The sequence below is a fragment of the Toxotes jaculatrix genome, chromosome 16 (genome assembly GCF_017976425.1).
Source record: "Toxotes jaculatrix isolate fToxJac2 chromosome 16, fToxJac2.pri, whole genome shotgun sequence".
Taxonomy (NCBI): Eukaryota; Metazoa; Chordata; class Actinopteri; family Toxotidae; genus Toxotes; species Toxotes jaculatrix.
Window position 1 is genome coordinate 7,805,913 of NC_054409.1, and position 22,329 is coordinate 7,828,241.

A 22,329-nucleotide genomic window follows, 5' to 3' on the forward strand; every position below is an offset into this window, starting at 1 on the left:
ATTTATCTAAATAGTTGATAATCTTACAGTCCAGGCACTGGGTAGCTCTACTGGACCAGCTGGGGGTTAAGGGCCTTACTCATGGGCACTTCAGTGGTGGTAATGAAAGAAGGGGAAGTGCTGCTCTTTCACTTTACCCAGCCAGATTTCTCCTGCTGGTCCACAAATCAAACTGGCAGCCTCCTGGTCACAAGCCTGCTTCTCTAGCCTTTAGGCCACCACTGACTTTTACAGTTGATCAGTCAATTAACTTTTATAATCATCAACTAATGACATGCACATCAGCCACACATTATCTATGTACATTTCTTAAAAGGGTAATATCTATTATTTTATTTATTTTACGATGAAGTCTACCCTGACTTTTCCTGTAGAACCACGAGGTTCATATTTTTGACTTGTAATAAAATGTCTTGACAACTTTTGGATGGACCACCATGAAATTTAGTACCGATACCCATGGTGCCCCGAGGATGAATCCCAGTGACTTTATTTGTTGTGTTGAACTAGTTGGGCCTCCAGAGTAAATGACTTAGACAGTATGAGATCATTATTATAAACTGTTACTCATGCTCCCCACAGCAGAGTAAAAACAAGACAAGTTCGTTCTGTAAAAACAGATTTCTGTCCATGTTTCCTTTTACAGTGTGGATGGATGAATAACAACAATGAATGAAATTGTTTAAAGGTCACTCCCACCCAGTGTTTGATGATTAAAATCGAGATTTCTGTTACAATCAGACATTTTCACACAGGAAAAAAAATCTGTATAAAATCTATAATAATAACTATTCTAAGTTGCTTGTTCAGTTTTTGGGCTGAGCCAGTGGTCTCAGAGGAAGGGTGGAGGGCCAGAGGGGATGCAACCTGCTGATTCCTCTGGCCGGCAAGTCACATACTGAGGAGAACATGTCATAACTGTATCATCATGCAAACAACAAGCTCTGCATGCACTGCGCATAACACATTCTGATACCGCTCACTTAGTTATTAAAGCTCAGTACTGTTGTTGATACAGACAGGGGGAACCAGGAAATGAAACAGATTACTGATGGTTTGTGAGGATGGAAATTTAAACCAAAAATTGTCTTTGGAACTGAATAAATGCCAAAATCCCTGGATACAGGCAAGAATATTCTCTCCGCTCTCTGTTCTTGACAAAACAGATTGTTATTGTTTGCAGTTACATTTGAAAAATGACCATTTTATGAGTCATTTTCTCTCTGAGATTAAAAAAAAAAAAACGCTGATGACTGAAGTCATGCCTTATGGACAAAATCAGGGGAGAATTCACTTCCCCATCTGGTCTGAAAAGTGTACACAGTGTCCACAGTACCTCATTAGAATGCTGGAAGCCAAAGGAGCGAGGAGTGAGGAGAGAATGGAAGATTGACCGTGTACAATACAACTGCAGAAAGGCAGAAAACAGAGAGGCACAGAAAGCAAGTCTGACAGATGGATCACAAATGTGGATGAGAGTCTTCCTTTGGAAAAAAAAACAAAAAACAGCAAAGTCTAATCTCCCAAATCCAACATGGTACATTCTGGTACACTCTCTTCCCTTCTACCTCTCATAGTCACTCCCTTCTGCAATGTCGCTCAAGTGAAGGTGTCCAGAATTCAGATTAAACGTTCTATTTTATTTTATTTTTATTAAACTTTTGTTAGGTGCACATGCAGGATCGTGGCTTTTACCGCATGTTCACATTCAAAGATACAAAGTGCCTGAAAGCTGACGAAGGCTGAAAGCCAGGACAAATACTTCAGATGATTGCAAAATGTTTTGATTCTCAACTGGTTTGTAAAACACAGGTTAGATCATTTGTGTACTCAGGCCTCTCCTAAAAACAGTGAAGCCCTGTTGTGCTACTTCCAGGCGGGTCCTAAAGGCATGTTTTCATGCAGTTTTAGCATACAATGTACAAAACATCTGATCATATACTGTACAGTGTTTGGGCAAAATGATCAGAGCATTCGACTCCTAAGTCATTTTAGTTACAGCTACCAAGGTTTACTGTTAGTAGGAGACAGGAAACAAAGCGTGGTCTCCTTTGTCAAAGTCAACTTCTCAACTTCTTCTATGAGATAGTGGACATGTAACAACATTACACTCCTTCTGTCTTTGTGTTTTTTCAAATGAGAGCAGTGATTTTCTCGTGGTTAATCAAGTCTCAGCTAGAAAGTGGAAATTCAGTCCCCAGGCTGGCAAAATAAAGTTTTATTCTCCTTTGCTCCTCTTCCTGATATATAAGATTTTATTGTTTCTGGTGCTGACGAAGAGCTTTTGTTCTCCACCAATTTACAGTAACTATTCTCACAACCACAAGAAAGCTGCTCGCAAAAATTGTAAACATAAATTAAGTGTTGTTGTGTTTCTCATCAAGACATTTTAACAGAAATCACTCCCTCCCCTCTCCTCTTCATTGCACTTTATCTTTCATCCTTTTCTTCTTTAACCTCTCTCTTCTCACTTTGTTCTCTTCTCTTCTCCCTCCCACCAACACATCACTCACCTTTTTTCTCCACCTCCTTCTCTCCCTCCTCTGGCTTTCTCCTCCTCCTCCCTCTGCTCTGCTGTCCAGACACACACTCTGGAGAGTCTGCAGTGTGCTGCCGGTCTGTGAGCTGGAGAGACACTCAGGCAACACAGACAGGAGAAGTCTTCAAAACCAAACTTTGTTGCAACTTCTTGTATTTTTCCAACTTGTGGATGCAGGACCTAAGTTTCTTATTTCCTCCAAGAATCGAGTTAATTCCACAGAAAGCTGCAATGCTTCCATTCTACCTCCTGACTTTTGTTGGTGAGTACATTTTTAGCGGTTGCTGCCAGTGCTGGTGCATGAGGGCATGTTTCTGTTAATGCCAGTTGCCATGATTCATACTTACCATTCCCTCTCTTTAATGTGTTTCTCCTCTCTTTTTTCTCTCTGTGCTCAAAGCCACCATCCAAGCCCACAACCAGCAGCTGCCAGGCTCCTGCAAATTTGAATCCAGTACCTGCGAATACACGTCAGATGCTGACTTTACAAGCTGGACTCTGCACACAGATGGTACTGGAAGACTTTAATAAATCTCACACTCTATCTTCAATCCTCTGTTTCTTTAAACCTGTTTAGTTTAATGGCTTGTAATGAGTGTAGGCTGTATTATGGATCTTTTTGTAGCCGTCACAGGTTTAGCTGTGATGATTCAGTTGTTTTGGTGCTGATTTTGGTCATACCTCTAGAACTCACTGGTGAAAAGAAGCCCATCTGGTCTTCATTGACTCCAGCATCTCGGTCTGAACATCTGGAGTGAGTGAAATAACACATTTAGGCATTCTCGATGGGTTGGTGCTGAAGCTGATACGGATGAGTACTGAACACGCCCATGTCTAAATTATGTCGGTCTCAATTTATGTGAAGTGATCAAAGCCAATAGATGAATCAGACAATTTGTACCATTTCATTCGTGTTGTTACCCTGTTGCAGAAACAACACAGCTTCTCTAACGTTCTCATTTGCTGATTTAACACACATGCAGACTCTTTTGTGGAGAGCAAAGAGTTTGCAGGAAATCCTGAAATGGGTCTGACTGCAGCCCTCTTGTGGCACTTGCAGCAGGATCCCTTCACATTCACTGTGACATGAAATGGGGCCTGTTTTAAAAAGGTGGGGGTTATGCTGATGTTACAGAGTACTCTCCCAGATCTTTAACCCAGTCTTAATCATACAAAACCTATTCCTAAATTTAACCATCTTTCACCTAATACACCTAAATTTGGCAGGTTTGTCATCCTAGACTTACAGTGAATGATAAACTAGAATTGGTTCAAGTACTGGTCTGATTCCAGGTGCCAACACTGGCCCAAAGCTGGCCTTGGTTCTGCTAACTGGATTTGATTCTCCACATAAATTGGCCTACATCCACACTCTCATATCTTAGTCAAATCAGGCAGCCATATTCGGGCAAGAGCTGGGATATATTTAGTCCTCCAGCGCCAGAAAAGATCTGAGTACACCAAGCCAACTTCCACATCTCTAAACCAACACCAAAATCCTTAGTATTTTTAACCTAGTAGCCAGTGTTTTACTGTGCATTAACACCGGAAATGAAGTCAGGAGGTGACTGACCTAACTTAGCATGAAGACTGGAAGCAGGAGGATACAGCTAGATTGTTCCAACACGTCACTCCACTTAAAGCCACAAAGTGGAGCCAGCAATGATATATACAAACTGAAATCATTAAAAGATTGTCAAATCCTCCTACTTGAGAAGCTCAAACAATCAAATGACTGATTTTTTTTTTCTTTTGGCATTAAATACATTTGATGAGTGTGGACCAATCACTTCACTGACTTTGAGCTCTATTGAGAGGTACAACCTCTCGCTTGGAGATAATCTGCACTATGGTTCTCAGGTCTAGCCAACCTACGGCAGACCTCATCCAAGAATGACACTGCCATGGTGCTTCAGTAACCACTGTGTTTGCAGCCAGACTCTGTTGGAAAAACAGGCTTATTAAGACTTTTTTTTTTCTTTTCCACAGTTCCTTGCTCGTACTTGTCTGAAAATTGCTCTGCTGTTGCAGCCTGTCTCACTGTCCGTCTTTCCCCCGGGATACTTCAACCACTCTCTCTTTTCCTGTTTCCATCCTTGTTGCTACTGCCGCCGGCTTGTTAAAAAGGTCAGGGTAGTTGGTACCTGCTCATTTACTCTCCTCTCTTAATCCTCCTTTCCCTTTCTGTGCTCAGTGCCTCATGACTGAAGTGAAGTCAAGTCATAGATATTTGTATTTTATTCACTTTTGCCCTTTTCTGAATCCAAATAAGGCATTAAGACTAATTCAATCAAGGAAACATATCAGTTTGAGTGTGAGTCAAGTAGGTTTAAATGTTAATTTAGCGTGTAAACACAAACGTGCAACCAACAGCACCTTATTGGTAAAAAAAGAAGACAAGACATCTTGAACTGACCAAACTGAAGGTGAAATGAGCTCAGCCCCGTGAGTGTCAGTGTGTTTGAATACACATTGAATACACATGTGTTTGTCAGGATATAGGAGCCCTGGGGCAGCAGGGCATTCCACAGGGACAAATAATAAATGACAGGCCAGCGAGGAGAGCACAGAGCCCCGGGGAGCAGAAGAGAAGCTAAGAGCTGCTGTTACGGTGAGAGCTGAGGGTGGATTTTATGTAGCACTGAGTATTTTGATGTTAAGTATGTCCTGGAAGACAAAACATTTTTAAGGTTCTCTGTTGTATAGAAAATCTCTGATCTCTGGCACTGTTAAATAAAGAGATGTTGACAAAATTTTGCTTATTTTTCTTAACATTCACAACTAAAAAAAAAAAAAATATCCCACGCACCTTTTTCTTTCAGGCCATTTTGTCGCAGTGGACACAGTCATGAACGACGACCAGGACGAAGAGGTAGGTGCAGATGACAGGCCGCAGAGAGAGACCACAGGGGTCCTCTTGAGTCCGGTTCTGGAACACAGCGAGTGGAGCTGCCTGAGGCTCGTCTACCAGATCACAGGATCAGGAAGCCTGGAGGTCCTGCAGCGAATGGAGGGAAGAAGCTTTGACAAGCCACTGTGGAGCAGCCAGGCACCCTCTGACAGCTGGGTCATCTCAAGCATGGACCTGCAGAACAACACTGAGCCTTACAGGGTAAAATATTTAACAGTGTTTAATCTTTATTTCAAGTTTAAAATACCAGTTTAAAATAAAAATAAGGCTGAAGCTCCTCTAATAGTCCCTGAGGGCTTTTTATGTTTATTTTACTCCATGATATGAAAATGTTGGATGGAACAAACAGCATACAGACAGTTTAACTATTTTTACAGTCACTAGTGGCGTTGGTTTGTGCTGACGATAGAGCCAAAGAAAAGGTCATTCACACTGAATACAAACAGCAAGTCTGAGGCAAATCCAGCTGTTAGTTTTGTAGATATCATTGACGAAAGTGGATAAAAACTCACTAAAATTGTTGGGAATCATGCACCAAAAACACTGACGCATTAAGAGACAAAGTCCTTGCAAAGATTAGAAGTGTTCTTCATCTCAGCAGCTGCAAACTCACTGTTCCTGACGTCCCAGCCCTCTCAGTGAAAAAGCCACAGCAGAGCTTCAGAAAACAACATTTCATGCTGTTGTTGAAAGGAAGACAGATATAGGTTGACATTACACATGCAGGCCCAAATCGAGGCCAGTATGAAGTGCGCTGAGACACACACATACCTATGCCGACACACATTATCTAAACACTGTGTGGGAATAGCACAGCACGTTTATATTATGTGCAGAGGCAGAGTCGGCTCTGACAGGGTCACGACCTACATGATGGTGAGCCAGGCCTGTGCTACGTGAGGGCCCCTCGGTGCATAAACACATTTCAGTCCAGAGTTAGGTGGAAAAATTAATTTGTCAGAGGTTCAAAGTTCACATTGCCTTCTTAAATTTACTTAAGATTTACTCTCAATCAACACAACCCCCAAAATGACTGCTCTGCGTTTCAAATATCAAATTACCGTCACAGAAAATGATCATGGTTAAAACTGCATGAATCATTTGCACACCAGCTCACACATACAAAGCCCTGACCTTGAGTTATAACAAGTGTGTTTCTTCCTGGTCATTTTACAGCAAACCTGCCGCTCACAAGAGCTCTGAAAGTAAATTAGATTTCCCTGTGTTTCGTGCATGCCCTCCCTCTGACCCTCCACACTTCAGCTCTCTGTCTATGATGTCATTTTGCGTGTCGCTCCATATCACAGATTGCAGGGTGTTACTGAACATGTGTTGTTGATTAGATTGTCATTGAAGGTAAACCTGAACAGAGCGCTGGGAGCAGCGTGGCCATCTTTGAGATCCACATCAGCCCCGGATACTGCCTGGGTCGGTGACTTCACACGGGCATCACTCACACATCCATCATAAAACGAAAATAAATAAATAATCCACAGATGTATGGCTGGATAAAGACCATCTGTGCTCTGCTCCTTAAATTCAGGCAGACACACATGAGCATATTTGGTACATTATAAAGTTACAACAGCACAAGAGCCTTTTGCACCCACACCCATAACAGCAGTTGCTAATTTCTCTGTTTGGGGTTTTTTTTTTTTCTCTCCATATAGAGTGTGATTTTGAAGAGTCTCACCTGTGTGGATACAACAACCAGTGGAACGCCAACGTAAATTGGTATGTTGGAGGTGGTGGGGTCCAGCTCCCTCACAACAGCATGCCGAATGACCACACATACAACAACAGGACAGGTGAGTGAGGTTTCCATCATCCAAAGGTGATTTTAACCTGCGAGTCAGAGCCCTGCAGGTTTTTATTTTGGACAAAATCAGTCTGATACTCTCTTCAGAGGCCAAATGAACACAATGAACAACTGTGTAAACAACTTGACTATGTTAAAACATGTAATGAGGACCTGCTTCAGATTTAAATATATTGAAATAATACTTATAAGTGATCCAGACTTTCAGAATTGATTTAGATGTAGACATCTGTTGACCCACAAATCCTTAAATCAGTGCTGACTGGGTGTGAGTACAGTCTGACTCCTATCTAAACTCCCTCTCAGGTCACTACATGTACGTGGACTCCGTCTACGCGAAGACCTTCAAAGAAGTGGCCAAGCTGGTGTCTCCTATGACGACAGTGCCGCTATCTGGCTGCCTGAGTTTTCAGTACCAGCGAAGCGAAGAGAGAGGGAACCTCTTCTCTGTTTTCACCCGGGACCGGCTGGGCCAGTACCAGGAGCTGTGGAGGGCGGGTTCAGAAAACCAGAGTAACTGGAGCAAGACACTTGGAGAGTGGATACCTGTGCAGGTGGACCTGAAGGCTCCATACTCTGTACAGGTCAGCATGGACATGTTACAGGGAATCAGATGTATGTACATAACATATCATTTTAAAGCTCTGTGTCATGACTTTTACATAAACAGATCCCAAAGTGAGATGACATAGCTTTGAAAGAGTACACAACAGAGTATTGAAAAACAGAATTAATTAAACTCACACTTGCAGAACACTGAGGGGTTTTGCTGCTACAGACAATTATAGTAAATATGGGAAATTCCACTGTGCCATTCCCTTGTAACTGACACTTGAGGCCAAAGGCAGCTGTTACACAGTCTTGCTGATTTCTCTCTGACTCTTCAGGATTCAGCATTTATCTCTTTACAGTCTGATCGATGTTCTGCAACCTCAACTGGTACAAACTTGCTGCACAGGAAGTCATTTATAAGAGAACAAATATGACGACAACAATGTTGTTGCAATTCTGCGTGTTTCTCAACTTATTATCGTGACCTGTTTATCTAATATCACTGAAAGTGGAGGAAACTACAGCTGGGAGTTTTGACCCTCTGTGTAGGATGTTGCTGTTGTGCTGAGATAATACACAGAGCTTTAACACTAACACTTTATTTGTTAGTTTTGTTTACTTATATTTTATGTAATTTTTGAGGAAAAGGAGACAAAGCTTCAGACAGTCAGCAGTAGTTGTGTTTTGTGAGCCCATTCTAAGTTAACTTTTGTTTCCACTTTACTGATAAATGCTCTTTGCTCTTCATTTTGTTTGAAAAAAGTTGTATGGGTTTATTTTTATGCTTTTAACCCACCTGGTTAAATCAAATAAATAGATAAACTAAAAAAATGTACATACTTACATTTACATCTGTGTGTGTTTGCATCTGTGTGCTGTTTCGTTTATGACCGTCTGTCTCCATGTGTCCGTCTTTAGGTGGTCTTTGAAGTGGCGTTTAACAGTCCAAGGGGCGGACGAGTTGCACTTGATGACATTTCCTTTTCTCCTGAGTTTTGCAGCACAGACACTGGTGAGCTACAGTCACAGTCACTCCTTAATTCTAAACAGGCCCATTTTAATGTCGCCACAAAAACAGTCATATTCACGATATAATGCTTTCAGGGTGAAAAACTAAAATTCCAAAGAATCAACAAGTTCTGACTGAAGGGGATAAACAAATAGAGAGGGAAGAAAGTCAGAGGGGGGAAGAGGGGGCACAGGAAGAAAAAGAACATAGGATGAATAGAAGAGAGTGAGTGTGGGAAATAAAAGCAAAGAAGCAGAGATGGATGAAATTAAAGAATGAAGGAAGGCAGGTAGGAAGGGAGTGAGTGAGTGAGGAAGGAGAGAACAAATGAATGAATTAATGAAAGAACAAAGAAATGAAGGGAAGAATAAAGGAATAAATAAGCAAACGTGAATGCAGAGAGGAAGGAGGGGAGAGAGAGATAAAGGAAAAATAAACAAACATCAGGGAAGGAAGGAAGGAAGGAGGGAAGGAAGGAAGGGACAAAGAATAACCTCGAGATCTTTCACATGATGTGGGGATTAAAATGTCAGGTTTGTCCTGAGGGTAGTTAAAAAGGACATCGTGGGCATCAAGGGGTCAAACAAAAGGTTACATCCCTGAGCATGAATGAGCACCTTAAATTCCACAGCCACGTATGTCGCAGCCAGGGGAGAGGTCGGCGGGGGGGCAGGGGTGTTGCTCACAGTTGTCGAGACATCTTGCTGTGAATCAAAGCACAATATGATGTCATTTAACATGAAAATCACCGTAGAGCCACAAAAGAGTTGATTCTATACATGTTGTCCCGCAGAGCCGACCTTCGACCCCTCCATCGCCAACTGTGATTTTGAGTCAGGTTACTGCCACTACACCCAGGACCAGGTGACGGGCTCGTTGTGGAGGAGAGTGTCTGTGAAGCCCAACATATTTAGGAATGGAGACCACACCACAGGGGCAGGTGGGACTACAACACACTGAGAATGGATTCTGTAGCATTTGAACCGTGATTATAAGCAGCTATAATCAATATTTTTGCAATATGAAAACAATGAGACGATGCAAAAGGGGTTGTGCCAGTTCATTTTGTCAGGGGTTGGTCTAATATTGGACTTATATTCATCAGATGGACACAAAACCAACTCTAGTGGTACAAACTGATTTGTAAGCTAGATATAAGGTGTTGGCTTGTTGTTTGTTTTTGTTTTTTTCTTCTGCCCCCATGTGATAAAAAGAGGCTTTAAAAACAGTGAGAACATTGGATGCAAATGGGGGTAAATCAAAGCAGGATTTGGAGCTGAAACACATTTGAAAACAGTTGAAGTTAATATGAATAACAGGCGTGAGTGGTGATGGGAACATTCATGGCAAGTAAATTCTCTGGAAGCGCAAGTTTCTTGAGAAAATTAAAAAAAAAAGAATAAAATAAATTGTTCTCACCTTCCAGGGTCTTTCCTGTTGGCTCACTCCCGGCTGAGCCCACGCTCCGGCTACGTTAGTCGTCTGATCGGTCCAACTCTGCCGGGGAACATGAAGTTCTGCCTGAGATTTTACTTCTCTCTGAGGGGTGAGGGGCACCCCAACACTCTCCTGATTGAGGGATGTTTGTTAAGAGTTTTTTTTTTTTTCTTCCTGTGTGGTGGCGTTTGAGTCTATGTGTGAATCCTTTGCTGAGATTTATCTCACTGACTCACCAACCAAAAATAACTCTGGCAACCACAGGTTTCAACCAGACGGACCAGGCTCTGGCTGTGTATCTGCAGCAGCAGCAGCAGAGCAGCAGCCAGGAGAAGATCTGGACTCAGGCAGAGAAATCCAGAGGAATCTGGGTCGCAACGGACGTCACCTTCCAAACATCTCAGCCTGCCAAGGTCAGAGGACAGGAAGCGGGAACATCACTTCACATTGCACATTGGCACATTGACAATGGAGGATCACCACACATTTTCTGGTGATCCTCCATTGACAATGGAGGATCACCAGAAAATGTGTGGAAAAATAAGGGGATACATAAAACAAGGGGATAAACGAACAGAGAGGGAGTAAAAAAAAAAAAAGAAGGAAGGAAGGAAGGAATGAGTGAAGAAAAGGAAAGGAATGAAGGAGGGAGGGAAAGATCAGGAAAAATAAGGATGTGCAGAAGAGAAAAAGCTGGAGAGATGACAAGAGACAAGGAATGAAAGAAGAAAGGAAGGGCATGAGGAACTAATTAAGGAACAAACAAGCAAATAAGGGAACAAACAAATGAGAAAAAAGTAAAAGCAGAGTAATAAAGGAACTGTTCCAGGATAAAGGAAAGCATTTTAAAGTTTTAAAGTATTTAAGGAATAAAACGATAAGGAGAGAAAAAATAAAGCATGGAAGAAGGAAAGTAAAGAAAAATGCAGGGCAGAAACAGTTTAGAAGGAAATAACACATTCAAAAACAAATTACGAATATTTCATTTACAAACTTAACTTTCTGCTCTGGTGTTTGAGTCTTCACAGCTGTTGTTAGAGGACACATCATCATCATCATGTGCTCTGCGTGATGAGAATTAATTCATGCCGATGCCGAAACGCTCAAAGGCTTTCCCCACGCTGACTTTTATTGGAAACGCTCAGCATTTGATCAGTGGCTCTTTTCCTTCCTCAGAGTCTCACACAAACATCTGAGCAGAAAGAAACAACCACAACAAAGTGTCCTGTGGCTTTGGTTCTCATCGAAGCTAAATCTATAAACGATTCCTAGTTAGTAAAACTGCTGAGGTTCCACCGGTATGGAGCAGCTCTGTTCTCTGTTCAGGTGGTTTTCGTCAGCACCTGCAGGAGCTTCTGGGATTGCGGCTCTGTGGCTCTGGACGACATCAGTGTGAGCCTCGGAGACTGTGAGCTGACGGCAGGTATCAACTGCTGAATTATTTTAAAAAAAAAAATCCACATGTCGCTAAGCAGTCAAACGTTACACATGGTTTAACACAAACACATTTTCCTGTTGCAGGTTTGTTGTCGTCACCTCTGCCAGGACACTGTGGCTTTGAAGCAGGCCTGTGTGGTTACACTCAGGACAAGCACACTGATGCTGCTGACTGGGAGTGGAGGAGAGGACCCACCCCGACCTCGTACACAGGGCCCAGAGGGGACCACACCACGGGACTCGGTGAGTTGTCTCTTCCACTTCAACTCCTCCTCCTCTCGCTGCCAGGAAACGACAATGGATTTATTTTAATCAGATAAACCTGATGACTTTTGATTGACAGGCTACTACCTGCACATGGAGGCGTCGCCCATGCTGCCCGGTCAGAGTGTCCGGCTGCTCTCCCGTCCTCTGAGGGGCTCCAGGGGGCCTCAGTGTCTGCGTTTCTTCTACCACATGTACGGCTCCGGCACGGGCCAGCTCAGCGTTTATCTCGACCAGGACGGAGAGGACGTGTTGCTGTGGCAACGGAGCGGCGAGCAGAGCATTGCCTGGCTGAGGGCCAGAGTAGAGTATCAGTGTGGCCGCCAGCACCAGGCAAGAGTGGCACAAAGTCTCTCCAAGTTTTTTTTTTTTTTTTTTTTTTTGTTTTAAATCATAGACAAATTTATATATGCACATGGGTAACTTTGACTTGTGCAGTGGTTGTGCAGCCCATAATCACAGCTCACACACTGACCGCAGACTATCAGGTAGCAAACACCACAACTACAGCACACAGCCTGGACCAATGGCATGAAATCAATAGCTTAGGCAACAAATGTGTCTTATAAATCAGTTATTGAGTTTTCTTGGAGCCTCTAGTGACTTTTAGTGGAACCACAGCTTTAGCTTAAGATAGGAAGCATATTGGGTGCTTTCCATTTGGCCTTCACAGAATCTAATCTGACAGAAGTCGCATACATACACAGTTAAAATTAGTTAGTTATAAATGAAAGCCACTATGAATATTCCAAAGAAAATCAACATTGTCTGTGAGAGACTGCAGGTAGAGTAAGTGTGATTATTTTTTGGCTCAGGCTGGATTTTATAGGAATAATAACAACCACAACTTTGCTGCTGTTTTGGACAAATATCTGGACCAAATTGTTCCTGGATGAGCTGAGACAAATTTGGAGCCAAAAAAAAAAAAGAAAAAAAATTAAGCCTTCTGTGAAGCAAAATTGGACAAAGTAGCAAAAATCTCCTTAAGATTTATTAATGCTGTGGAAAACACACACATTTAAGAATTTTTATCTTATGAATCAAGAGGATGAAGAACCGTAGAGCCACTCTCAGTGCTCTTAGTCCTTGTCAGTGTTTTAGTTTCCACAGAAATCTGGCCACTTGTTTTACTGTCTGATCATTTCAGCAGACAAGTCACTAACACAGTTTCTGTGTTCCAGTCTGGTTAAAAAAAAAAAAATCATCTGCACAGGATACACCTGTCGTTGCTTCTCGATCAGTTTCTGAGTCAGAGGATGAGGATGGAGGCGTGAGGATGGGAAGAAGGGGGGAAAGCAGCCTCTTAGCCTTGTTTTGACGGATCAAATAAGATGTTGCCACAACAAGGGCTGTTCAATGACAGACAGGCTAGAAAATGTAATTGTTGGATAAGCGAGGGACAAATTGTGAGGGACAAAAAATGATTTTCTATCCCATAAAACATCCAACAACATCTAAAATTATCTAAATTATTATTGTTTATCTCGTTGTCCCAGATTGTGTTTGAAGCAACCAGGGGTTCATCAGTAAGGAGCGACATCGCCATCGATGACATCGTCTTGGACAGTGGACCTTGCCCAGGTAAAGTACCGATTCATTAAACACACCGCTGAAGACTGAACATCCTGCAGAGACAGAAATACACAGGAAGTTATTTCAAGATCTATAGCAGCGTCCTGATTTCTTTACCTCTCCCTACAGAGATGGAGATCCGGGCCACCGTGGGAACCTCCAACGAGATCGAGTAGAAGAGGAAAACAGCGGTGTAGGATGCATGAACCTTGGTTTTTTTGTTTTGTTTGTTCTCTTTTGCACATTACAGACAACTCACAGTGTTGTCGACTCCTGACTCCTACATGTCAATCTGAACTAGTATGAATGAATGTGGGTTAAAGAAAAAAAAAAGAAACTTTTCATGTAGTTTTGTCTTCATGGAGCAACACATATCAGTTGAGTCATAGTCAGCATTTCTCTCTGCACTGTAGCAACAGAGAACCGTTGCTGAACTGTTTAACTGTGTTTGTCTTCACATTTATATGCATTAGATTAATGCTCATTGCTCAAATAAAGTGAGACAGTTATTCAACATGTTGTTTTTTTTTTGCTTTGTTTTGTGGAATTCAGATCCAGGAAATGCTTGAGTGGGAACACAGCCTGATCTCATTTGGAAATTCTCGTAGTATCTTTTGACATTTCTGTGGAAATTTTTTTTTTTCATTACATCAGTCTGTACACACTGTCACACACGCTGAGGAAGAACACGATTAAAGGATTAGTTCAACCTCAGGACACTTTGGTACCAATCAAAATGTGTCTGTATCAGAGTATTGAAAACTATCATAGCTGGGATCATATGGTTCGACTCAGATCAGACAGTTTCTGATTTCATTTTTAATTTGGCCCATGTAGAAAAGGTTCTTTTGTGGTTGCTTGTGTTAAGATATCATTTATCACTTTGGTGCAAACACTGAAAAAAAAAAAAAAACACTTTGGACCAAATAAGGATGAAAATGACTCAGAACAGAACATATTTTAAACTATAAAGATAACAACAGTAATTATTATTTTAAAAAAAACATAGATAAAACAAAAAAAAAATGAATTTGGTCAGAACTCACCATTTAGCTGATGTGATCGTATCCAAGTATTTTCAGGCCGACGATGTGGGAAATGATAACTGCAATCCCCACAGGCTGGGGCTGTGCTTGAGAAAGTACAGATACATAAAGCATGAAAAAGAACAGATGCTGATTGGATAGAACATTTAAATAACACAATAAATCATTTCAAGACGAGAAGCAGTTTCATAGTGACCAAAAGCCATTTTCTTTGTTGTAACATATACTGCTCAGGTGAAAATGATTAAAAAGCAAATAGTTATGTCGATTAACCCGCGGGATGTTTAAGGAGGGAGACATTTAGAGGACTTATTCTGCACAAAAATACACAATAACACTATGATAAAACCAATATATTCAGATTTATTTAAAGCACATACATACACTGTACATTTCAAAAAAGAAGAATCACTAAAGTTTCATTTGGTCCCACAGATGGACGCTACATGATGCACGTCCCATCTTTCAGATACTTCATGGACTCCATCTGCTGCGTCATTGCCAGAACCTCATGAAATCCGGTGCTGAGTCCAGACATGTGCTGGAAGTACGCCTCCTTCTCAACCTGGACCGACAGATTATTCACCCCCGCGTCTTTCAAAATGGCTGTCACCTACGAACGAAGGGGAATCACACAGTCACAGACAAATCAGAACTATCTGTCTGAGTATCAGCACAATAAGACTTTCCTTGCGAACCAGTCACAACTTTGGTTAGAATACGGTCAGCGTGTCACTGGTCCTCAGATTCGGACCCTGCAGTGAAACATGAGTATGAACCGTGACGCCACTGTTTGCACCCACCTGCTGTATGATCCTCTGCTCCACCACATCTGACATGATCTGAAGGTGGATGGTCCCTGCGATCATGTTGGCTGAATGCCTCCAGAAATGAGGGTCTCTGTATGACAACACTCCTTCAATCTTCTCGACCTGGAATAACACTCGGGAAAATGAACCTCAGAAAAGCTTTAAATATCAGCAGGCTTTTTTTTTTTTTTTTTACCAAAGTTAATGATAATTAAAGATAATTAAATAATCAAGAACTTGAGCAGTGTGATTGACTATTTTAATAGACTGCCACATCAAGCTGAAATCTGGAAAATAGGATAAACATTTGAGCTAGAATTCCCTTGTGTCATAATCTACATTATAAAAGAACACATTATGATCACAGTATGAGTAGCTTGTCATCAAGAAAGCCTACAGAAAAAAAATAAGAGTTTTACCAAATTAATATGAAAAAGCACTGTATCATTTGCTACACACAAATGTTTTTCAGTCTGTAATCATCACGCAACAGTGAAAACCTGCATATGTCTGCATAGAAAGCATCTGCATACGCATTTACGGTCTGATGGGCAGTAAATCCACCCTCTGTGTGTGACCTCTCACCTTCTCCAGTGCACCGTTCAGGTCCTTCTCGTGTTCTGGGGGAGTTCGCAGAAGAAGAACCTCACAGGCGTCTTTGAGCAGAGGGATGACGCTGAGAAAAATGAGCGTGGCGATGAAGAGCGAGCAAATAGGGTCAGCGATCAACCAGCCGAACTGCCGGATGAGGATGGTGGAGATGATCACACCAACGCTGCCTAAAGTATCAGCCAGGACATGAAGGAAAACACCTGGAAGGAAAAAAAACAACAATAACAACATAAGGACTATACTTGGCTAACATTTCATTTCCACTGGGTTTGTTTCTGTGCATTGCTCAGAACACACACCTCTCATGTTAGCGTTCATGCCTCCACCCGCAGAGCTGTGGGAGTGCCCGTGTCCGCCGTGCCCGTGTCCTCCATGAGAGTGGCCGTGACCTCCGTGGCTATGCTCGCTGTGGGAGTGGCCGTGGTGCGAGTGGCCGTGGTCATGTGATGAGCAGCTTTTGCCGCCGTGGGAGTGAGCGTGACTGAAAGCGCAGATACCCACCAGGTTGACCAGTAAGCCTCCGACAGACACCGGCTGCAGGACACAAAAAATAGCACACACAGTTCAGACGGAGTGATGTGTAGTCATGTGATGAAAAATCACATATATTAATGTTATGGATGTTTCAAAGCTAATCGAGTACATTCATGGGTACAAATGGTGGAGTGCTCCTTTAACTTAATTTATATTATTATGTAGGACTGGGCAGGACTGAAGGCAAATACATGATCAGGACATGCTGAATATAAGTAACTGAGATACATCAACACAAAGCAAACGCACATTCAGGCACAAGACTTCATGTGAAATGATAGAAGCATTTTACTCACAGTCAGCATGTCTGTGTTTATATTAGGAGGATCCAACAAACGGGTGACCGACTCCACAAAGACAAAGAAAGCAATGACCATCAGGAACAGGCCGTTGATGAATCCAGAAAGAATTTCAACACGACCATACCTACAAAAAAAAAAAAGAAAAAAAACAAGAAAAAAACAAGACGTCATTCTCAAACATCCAGATGGTTTTGAAATACGTATAAATGATTCCAATATCTCCTATCAAAGCCCTTTCACATGTTCTTGATGGACTTTACCCATAGGAAAAGATCCTGGTAGCTTTCCAGCGGGTCATGAGGGCAGCAAACAGGCCCAGGACTAAAGCAGAGCAGTCAAATAGCATGTGGAAGCCATCAGAGATCAACCCCAGGCTGTTTGTCCAAACACCATAAAACAGCTCCACAAAGGTAAAAGCCTGAAACATGCAGAGAGACAAATCTTTCTAAATGGTAACAGATTAGGAGAAGTCCAATCCAACATTACACACCATTCCCAAGTGTAAAGAGGACTGTCACGAATATTTTCTGAAAACAAAGATGAAATTTACATCTTAGATTAGAATTTGCTCCCGCTACGGTGAACTTAAACCTGATGGTCTGTTGTGAGTTATGTCTTCTTCACACGTACCAGGTTGAGACACAGGAAGTAGAAGATTTGTCTGGAGTCGTATTCCTCCAGGATTTGTTTCAGTGAATCTTTGATGAACCGTGGCAGAGACTGCGATGTGTGCTGCAGGGCGTCGCCCATGAAGTTGTACAGAGGAGTCCCTTCAGGTGAGTAACCTACCAAGGTGCCCTTCTGACCTTTCTTTGAGGGAGACGAGAGAATACTGGACGCTGCAGAGAGAGAGAGAGAGAGAGAGAGAGAGAGAGAGAGAGAGAGAGAGAGAGAGAGAGAGAGAGAGACGAGGGCGGAGAGAAAATGAGGAGAAATCAGGGTTGATACACATCAACTCATCGTGCTGACTCCCATCTACTTACACATGATGAAGAAGATGGCGCTGACTAGCACTCCTCCAGAGAGCACGTGCTCCGTGCTGACCTGCTGAGGCGGCTTGCTCATGGAACGCAGCTGATCCGTCAGCGGGTGAGTCCAGAAGTTGGCCAGCAGCAGGGCACTGAGGAAGAGGGCGATGGTGCCATAGCGGGCGCACCTCGGCATCTCCATCTTTGCATTGCAGATGGCCTCCACGTAAAACTCCAGGATCATCACGGAGAAGATGATCATCCCGAAAGGCAGGATGAGGGACGACCAAGATTCAACTTTACTCTGGAGTTGAGACAGAGTGAAAATACAGTCAGTGGAGAGGTCACAGACAAAGGTCATAAGACCTGACTATAGCACCTCTGTGAGGCTTTACTGCTAATCTGCTCATAAAGACAATGCTAACAATGATGTTTAGCAAGTACAATGTTCACCATGTTCACCCTCTCAGTTTAGCGTGTTAGCATGTGAACATTCGATAACTAACAGGAAACACAAAGTACAGCTGAGGCTGATGGGAATGTTGGTAGTTTTGCAGATATGTAGTCATAGCTAAGCAATGGACAGAGTGAATTTTTGACCTGCTGATGGTGCTAGATGAACAGTTAACAGTTTACCAAAGTTACTGGCTTTCTTCCTGAGGCCAACATGAATGTGTGTACCAAATGTCATGGCAATCCATCCAATAGCTGGTGAGACATTTCACTCAAAGCCACAAATGCCAACCTCACGGTCGTGGTAGATGTCTGTTTAAAACTTCACGGCAATCCATCAAGTAAATGTTGAGTTATTTCAGTCTTGTACACAGGACTGGACTAAATGACCAACAGACAGACAGACATTGCCATTCCTACACAGCTAAAAGTCTGGATAACAGGCCTGAGGCTGTATGCATGTAAACATTTAGTAAAGATTTGTAATTTTGTCACCTGGTCTGTGCACTTACCTCCGTGGTTGCTGAGAGCACGATGACCCAGGGAAGCAGCACCATGGCAGAAACCAGGTTGTCAAGGGCATAGAGGCGTTTTGCACCACCAATTTCCACTGATAACTTCCTGGAGGCCGTGTGGAAGCCCACCTTCAGACACAGGGAGACCACCAGCAGCACAACACCACCCTGACAGGATGAACGGGAAAACAGAGGGTGGGAATTAATTCGGAAATCAAAACTAATAGCTTTCCTTTAGGCGGCAGTAAACGTAAAATTTCATGTGGGACATGAGCCTCACTTACTTTATGATCCGCAACCCCTAAAAATGCAATGGCAGTGTAGAGGAAATGAGTGAGCGCGCTGTCATGGTGTCCCTCAGCTTTAATAAGATGAGTCAAGACAAACGCAATACAAACAGAGACAGATGATAGTGAACAACACAGAGAGATCAATAAACAATGGAAACAGGTGTAACTGTTGCCCTTTATAAAGAGCAAAGGATACGGTGCTCAGCCATCTTTGCCATGAGATCATCGTTGTCAAAGAGGAGGAGGCAGATCACAGCAATGATGAAGAAAGCAGCGCCTCTGGTCTGCACAGAGTCAAGGAGAAACCAAAAGAACTGGACGTAAGGGAAAAATACACCTGGAAAGTACATATTTTTAGACATAAGAGCTTCTGATTACAAACTAGTTGCATGAATTGGTGTCGTCCTACCTTGGATGGTCCCCCTCCTGAGCTGGTGAACAGGACACCAAGGAGAGCAATGACCACCACATCACTGTGCTCAAAAAGTAACAATGTCCTGTGAAAGAAACGAGCCAGGATTTAAGTATGAACACAACAGTGTCTGAACACACACAGTTAAAACTACACAAACAACATGTATACACTCACAACCACAGTACAGATCTTTTAACCACTATGAGAAAAAAAACAGTCAATACAAATTCATGGTTATATCAAAACATTTCACCTTAGAGGTCCACAGAGAGTTAGACCAAAGAATCCCAGGAGAGATATGACGCAGCTGAGAACTGCATGCTTTAGTAACTTTATCCACTACAAAGAAAACAGAGTTACAGAGGCATTAATGCAACGTACATCATGATTATAAAGCTCAACCTTAACACTTATTTAAACATTACAGACAAAAGGACAGCACTTATAGGTGAGTAGGAGGCTTAAGCAACATTTACAAGATCCTCTTATGTTAAATAATAGAGAAAATTAGAATTTATTTTTAAACAAAACAGGAGCCTCATTTCTCACAAACTGAGGACAAAGAAATCCAACAAACCTGTCTTTTTGATATAACTTTCCCTGAAGAGAAAGGCTTTTGAAAGAAAAGTAGAATAACAGCAGTCCTGAGAAAGGAGAAGAATCTCTGTCAGCATGTTGTCATCATTCATAAACTCAATGTAACACTAAAAAACAAGAGCAATTTCAATACAATGCATGAAACAACGCCTCAGCAAGTAATAAGCTCAGGAGTACTTACCCTAATTTTAGTACGAAGATGAATTGGACAATGTGAACAACTTTTAGGATATCATATGATTCAAAGATCCCAAGAGCCTTGAGGACCTTGGAGACGACCAGTAAAACTATATACCTGGTTAATCTGAAGAGGAGAAGGACACAGATACACATGTGGATGATACAGGAAACTCGTCCTGTTAAACACTGTCTTAGCCTTGAGCTTTGGCACAGTTTTTGCTCTGTTATACTAAATATGTGCCAAAACAATAAGCCAGCTAATGGAGCAGTCAGCAAAACCCATACATCATTCAAATCATTAATCAAGCAAACATTGCACATCCTCTCAATTAGTACACCGCATCATCAAATGAGAGGATGAGCTTCTTTTATAGCTGTAAACTGTATATATATAACAACCAAATTAAAAACACCCTGCACGCTGGGAACTGGGTAATTGTGCTTGACATTTATCACTATTTTAGAAGTTTTATAGTCTAAAGAACTGATTAAAAAATGAATCATTTAGTTTCAGCTGGTGCTGGGGACCAAATTTAACAAAGTCTATCATATGGGCCACAGGTACAGTCACGTGACCTGACTGACTTCCTGGGCAAAAAAAAATGCAATCGATAACTCACACCAGTTGGATAAGATTCAAGTAAGATGTACATAGACATACCTGGAATTGGGCACTTCGACCATGCCCAGTTTCCCCCCTGAGAGTACGTTGCTGCTGTATTTGTCTTCCATTTTTCACGTCCCCCAAACTCGACCAGTTTAAGTCCAGTTCCAGTACTTATGTCCCCGTTACCTTCTCATCGCTGCTACTTGGAATAGCGAAATTAAACCAAAGCCCTTTCACAGCTGAAGAAAACGAACAGAGTTCTTCTGGTCCTCACACATCCTCCCGTTTTAAATCAACTAAATCTGTAAACTGAATTGGAAACAAACACAAACCAACAGTCAGCTGGCAGGCTCTTAGCCTGTTAGCTAGCTAGCTAGCTAGCTATCTGGCATGCCAGTTAGATTTCTATCCAAAGTTTCTAGCAACGACACGCCCCCTGTGTACGATGTACGTCAAATGAACACATGTGGCCGCTTAGCTAGAACAAAATAATTTACAAGTTTTAGGTCGATCTGACCACAGTTAACGCTGAAGTCCGTCTTGGAAGAAACACTGAGCTGGCCAAACAGCTGCAGCACTTCCGGACACGGTAAACGTTCCACGTCACGCATGCGTGCTCGTGAGCGTCGCCGCTGCGCAGGTTAGGGTCCTGCGCATCTACGCATCATGGAGGAGATGGTGGTATAATGAGGGTACCTCATTCCGGTGAGCTTAGTCGAGAAGTGCTCACGCTGAAGTTTAACGTTACAGCACAGACAGTCTCTAAAACAGCTCCCCCCTAGGCTGAGTTCTGTTTCACCAGCTTTCATCACCCATAACATTTGCCTTATATTTATATAAGGCATATATAAGATAAGAGAAATGTTTATTATTATTTATTACACATTCTCAAGCAAATTAGCAGATTTGCAGTGTTTTCCCCTTTAGTCTCCGGTTTGCAGGTGTTTGATTTCTGCAAACGGTGAATGTAAAGTTACAGCCAAAAGGTTGCTTCACTCTAAAATGTCCGGTCAAGTATGGACGTGGAGAAGAAGAGCAGCCATCACAGGAAAATGGAAATTACTTATTACATTATCTAGAAGGCTTACACTGACATCAGACCTCCCCATCCCACATTTATGTTCTTTTTGTTTTCCTTTTCTTTTCTAACTCTACTCCTTTTGCTGGTGACTGACTTTTTGGCTCCAAGTTTGGCACAAGTGTCTAAAGCAATGCAATATATTTTTTGTGGTTATGGCTTGTTCTAATATAATGAACTGTCTACATGGAGCGACCCTGAGGATCCCAGTGTTCCAATGGCAAACTATATCCTCTTAATTTTAATATCATGCTGACGTTCTTTACTTTTCCTAGTTGTGTCATGAACTGCATTTGACTGAATTTCTGCATGTAGCACATTGATTGATTCAATATGATTATATGATATTAAAATCAAACACATTCATTTATGAGTTTATCTTT

General features: G+C 42.1%; 2 protein-coding genes across 2 annotated transcripts; one reads left to right on the plus strand and one right to left on the minus strand.

Moving 5' to 3' along the window:
* The first annotated feature begins 2,612 nt into the window (after positions 1 to 2,612).
* On the plus strand, positions 2,613 to 14,050 carry LOC121195017 (MAM domain-containing protein 2-like). Its single transcript, XM_041058167.1, has 15 exons — positions 2,613 to 2,801; positions 2,940 to 3,050; positions 5,362 to 5,651; positions 6,794 to 6,878; positions 7,121 to 7,258; positions 7,576 to 7,853; positions 8,740 to 8,833; positions 9,624 to 9,770; positions 10,257 to 10,376; positions 10,532 to 10,680; positions 11,594 to 11,690; positions 11,789 to 11,947; positions 12,048 to 12,301; positions 13,465 to 13,549; positions 13,670 to 14,050. The coding sequence occupies exons 1-15, from the start codon at positions 2,711 to 2,713 to the stop codon at positions 13,714 to 13,716; spliced, it is 2,145 nt and encodes a 714-aa protein (XP_040914101.1). The 5' UTR covers positions 2,613 to 2,710; the 3' UTR covers positions 13,717 to 14,050.
* Positions 14,051 to 14,926: 876 nt separating this feature from the next.
* On the minus strand, positions 14,927 to 21,447 carry slc30a5 (solute carrier family 30 member 5). The gene is made up of 16 exons (XM_041059589.1): positions 20,923 to 21,447; positions 20,263 to 20,385; positions 20,062 to 20,128; positions 19,738 to 19,823; positions 19,479 to 19,566; positions 19,266 to 19,353; positions 19,064 to 19,140; positions 18,777 to 18,947; positions 17,827 to 18,115; positions 17,474 to 17,682; positions 17,104 to 17,261; positions 16,838 to 16,967; positions 16,307 to 16,541; positions 15,981 to 16,207; positions 15,390 to 15,518; positions 14,927 to 15,199 (listed from the first exon to the last, which is right to left on the minus strand). Exons 1-16 carry the CDS (start codon positions 20,991 to 20,993, stop codon positions 15,029 to 15,031), a joined length of 2,319 nt encoding a protein of 772 aa, XP_040915523.1. The 5' UTR covers positions 20,994 to 21,447; the 3' UTR covers positions 14,927 to 15,028.
* Positions 21,448 to 22,329: the final 882 nt, after the last annotated feature.

Coding starts and splice junctions, on each gene's coding strand:
- slc30a5 (XM_041059589.1), bottom strand. CDS start 20,993: ATGGAAGACAAATACAGCAGCAACGTACTCTCAGGGGGGAAACTGGGC. Junction 16,968..17,103: donor ACCAGGATCTTTTCCTATGG/GTAAAGTCCATC, acceptor TTTTTTTTGTAG/GTATGGTCGTGTTGAAATTC. Junction 16,208..16,306: donor CATGAACGCTAACATGAGAG/GTGTGTGTTCTG, acceptor TTTTCCTTCCAG/GTGTTTTCCTTCATGTCCTG.
- LOC121195017 (XM_041058167.1), top strand. CDS start 2,711: ATGCAGGACCTAAGTTTCTTATTTCCTCCAAGAATCGAGTTAATTCCA. Junction 12,302..13,464: donor AGTGTGGCCGCCAGCACCAG/GCAAGAGTGGCA, acceptor TCGTTGTCCCAG/ATTGTGTTTGAAGCAACCAG. Junction 13,550..13,669: donor GGACAGTGGACCTTGCCCAG/GTAAAGTACCGA, acceptor CTCTCCCTACAG/AGATGGAGATCCGGGCCACC.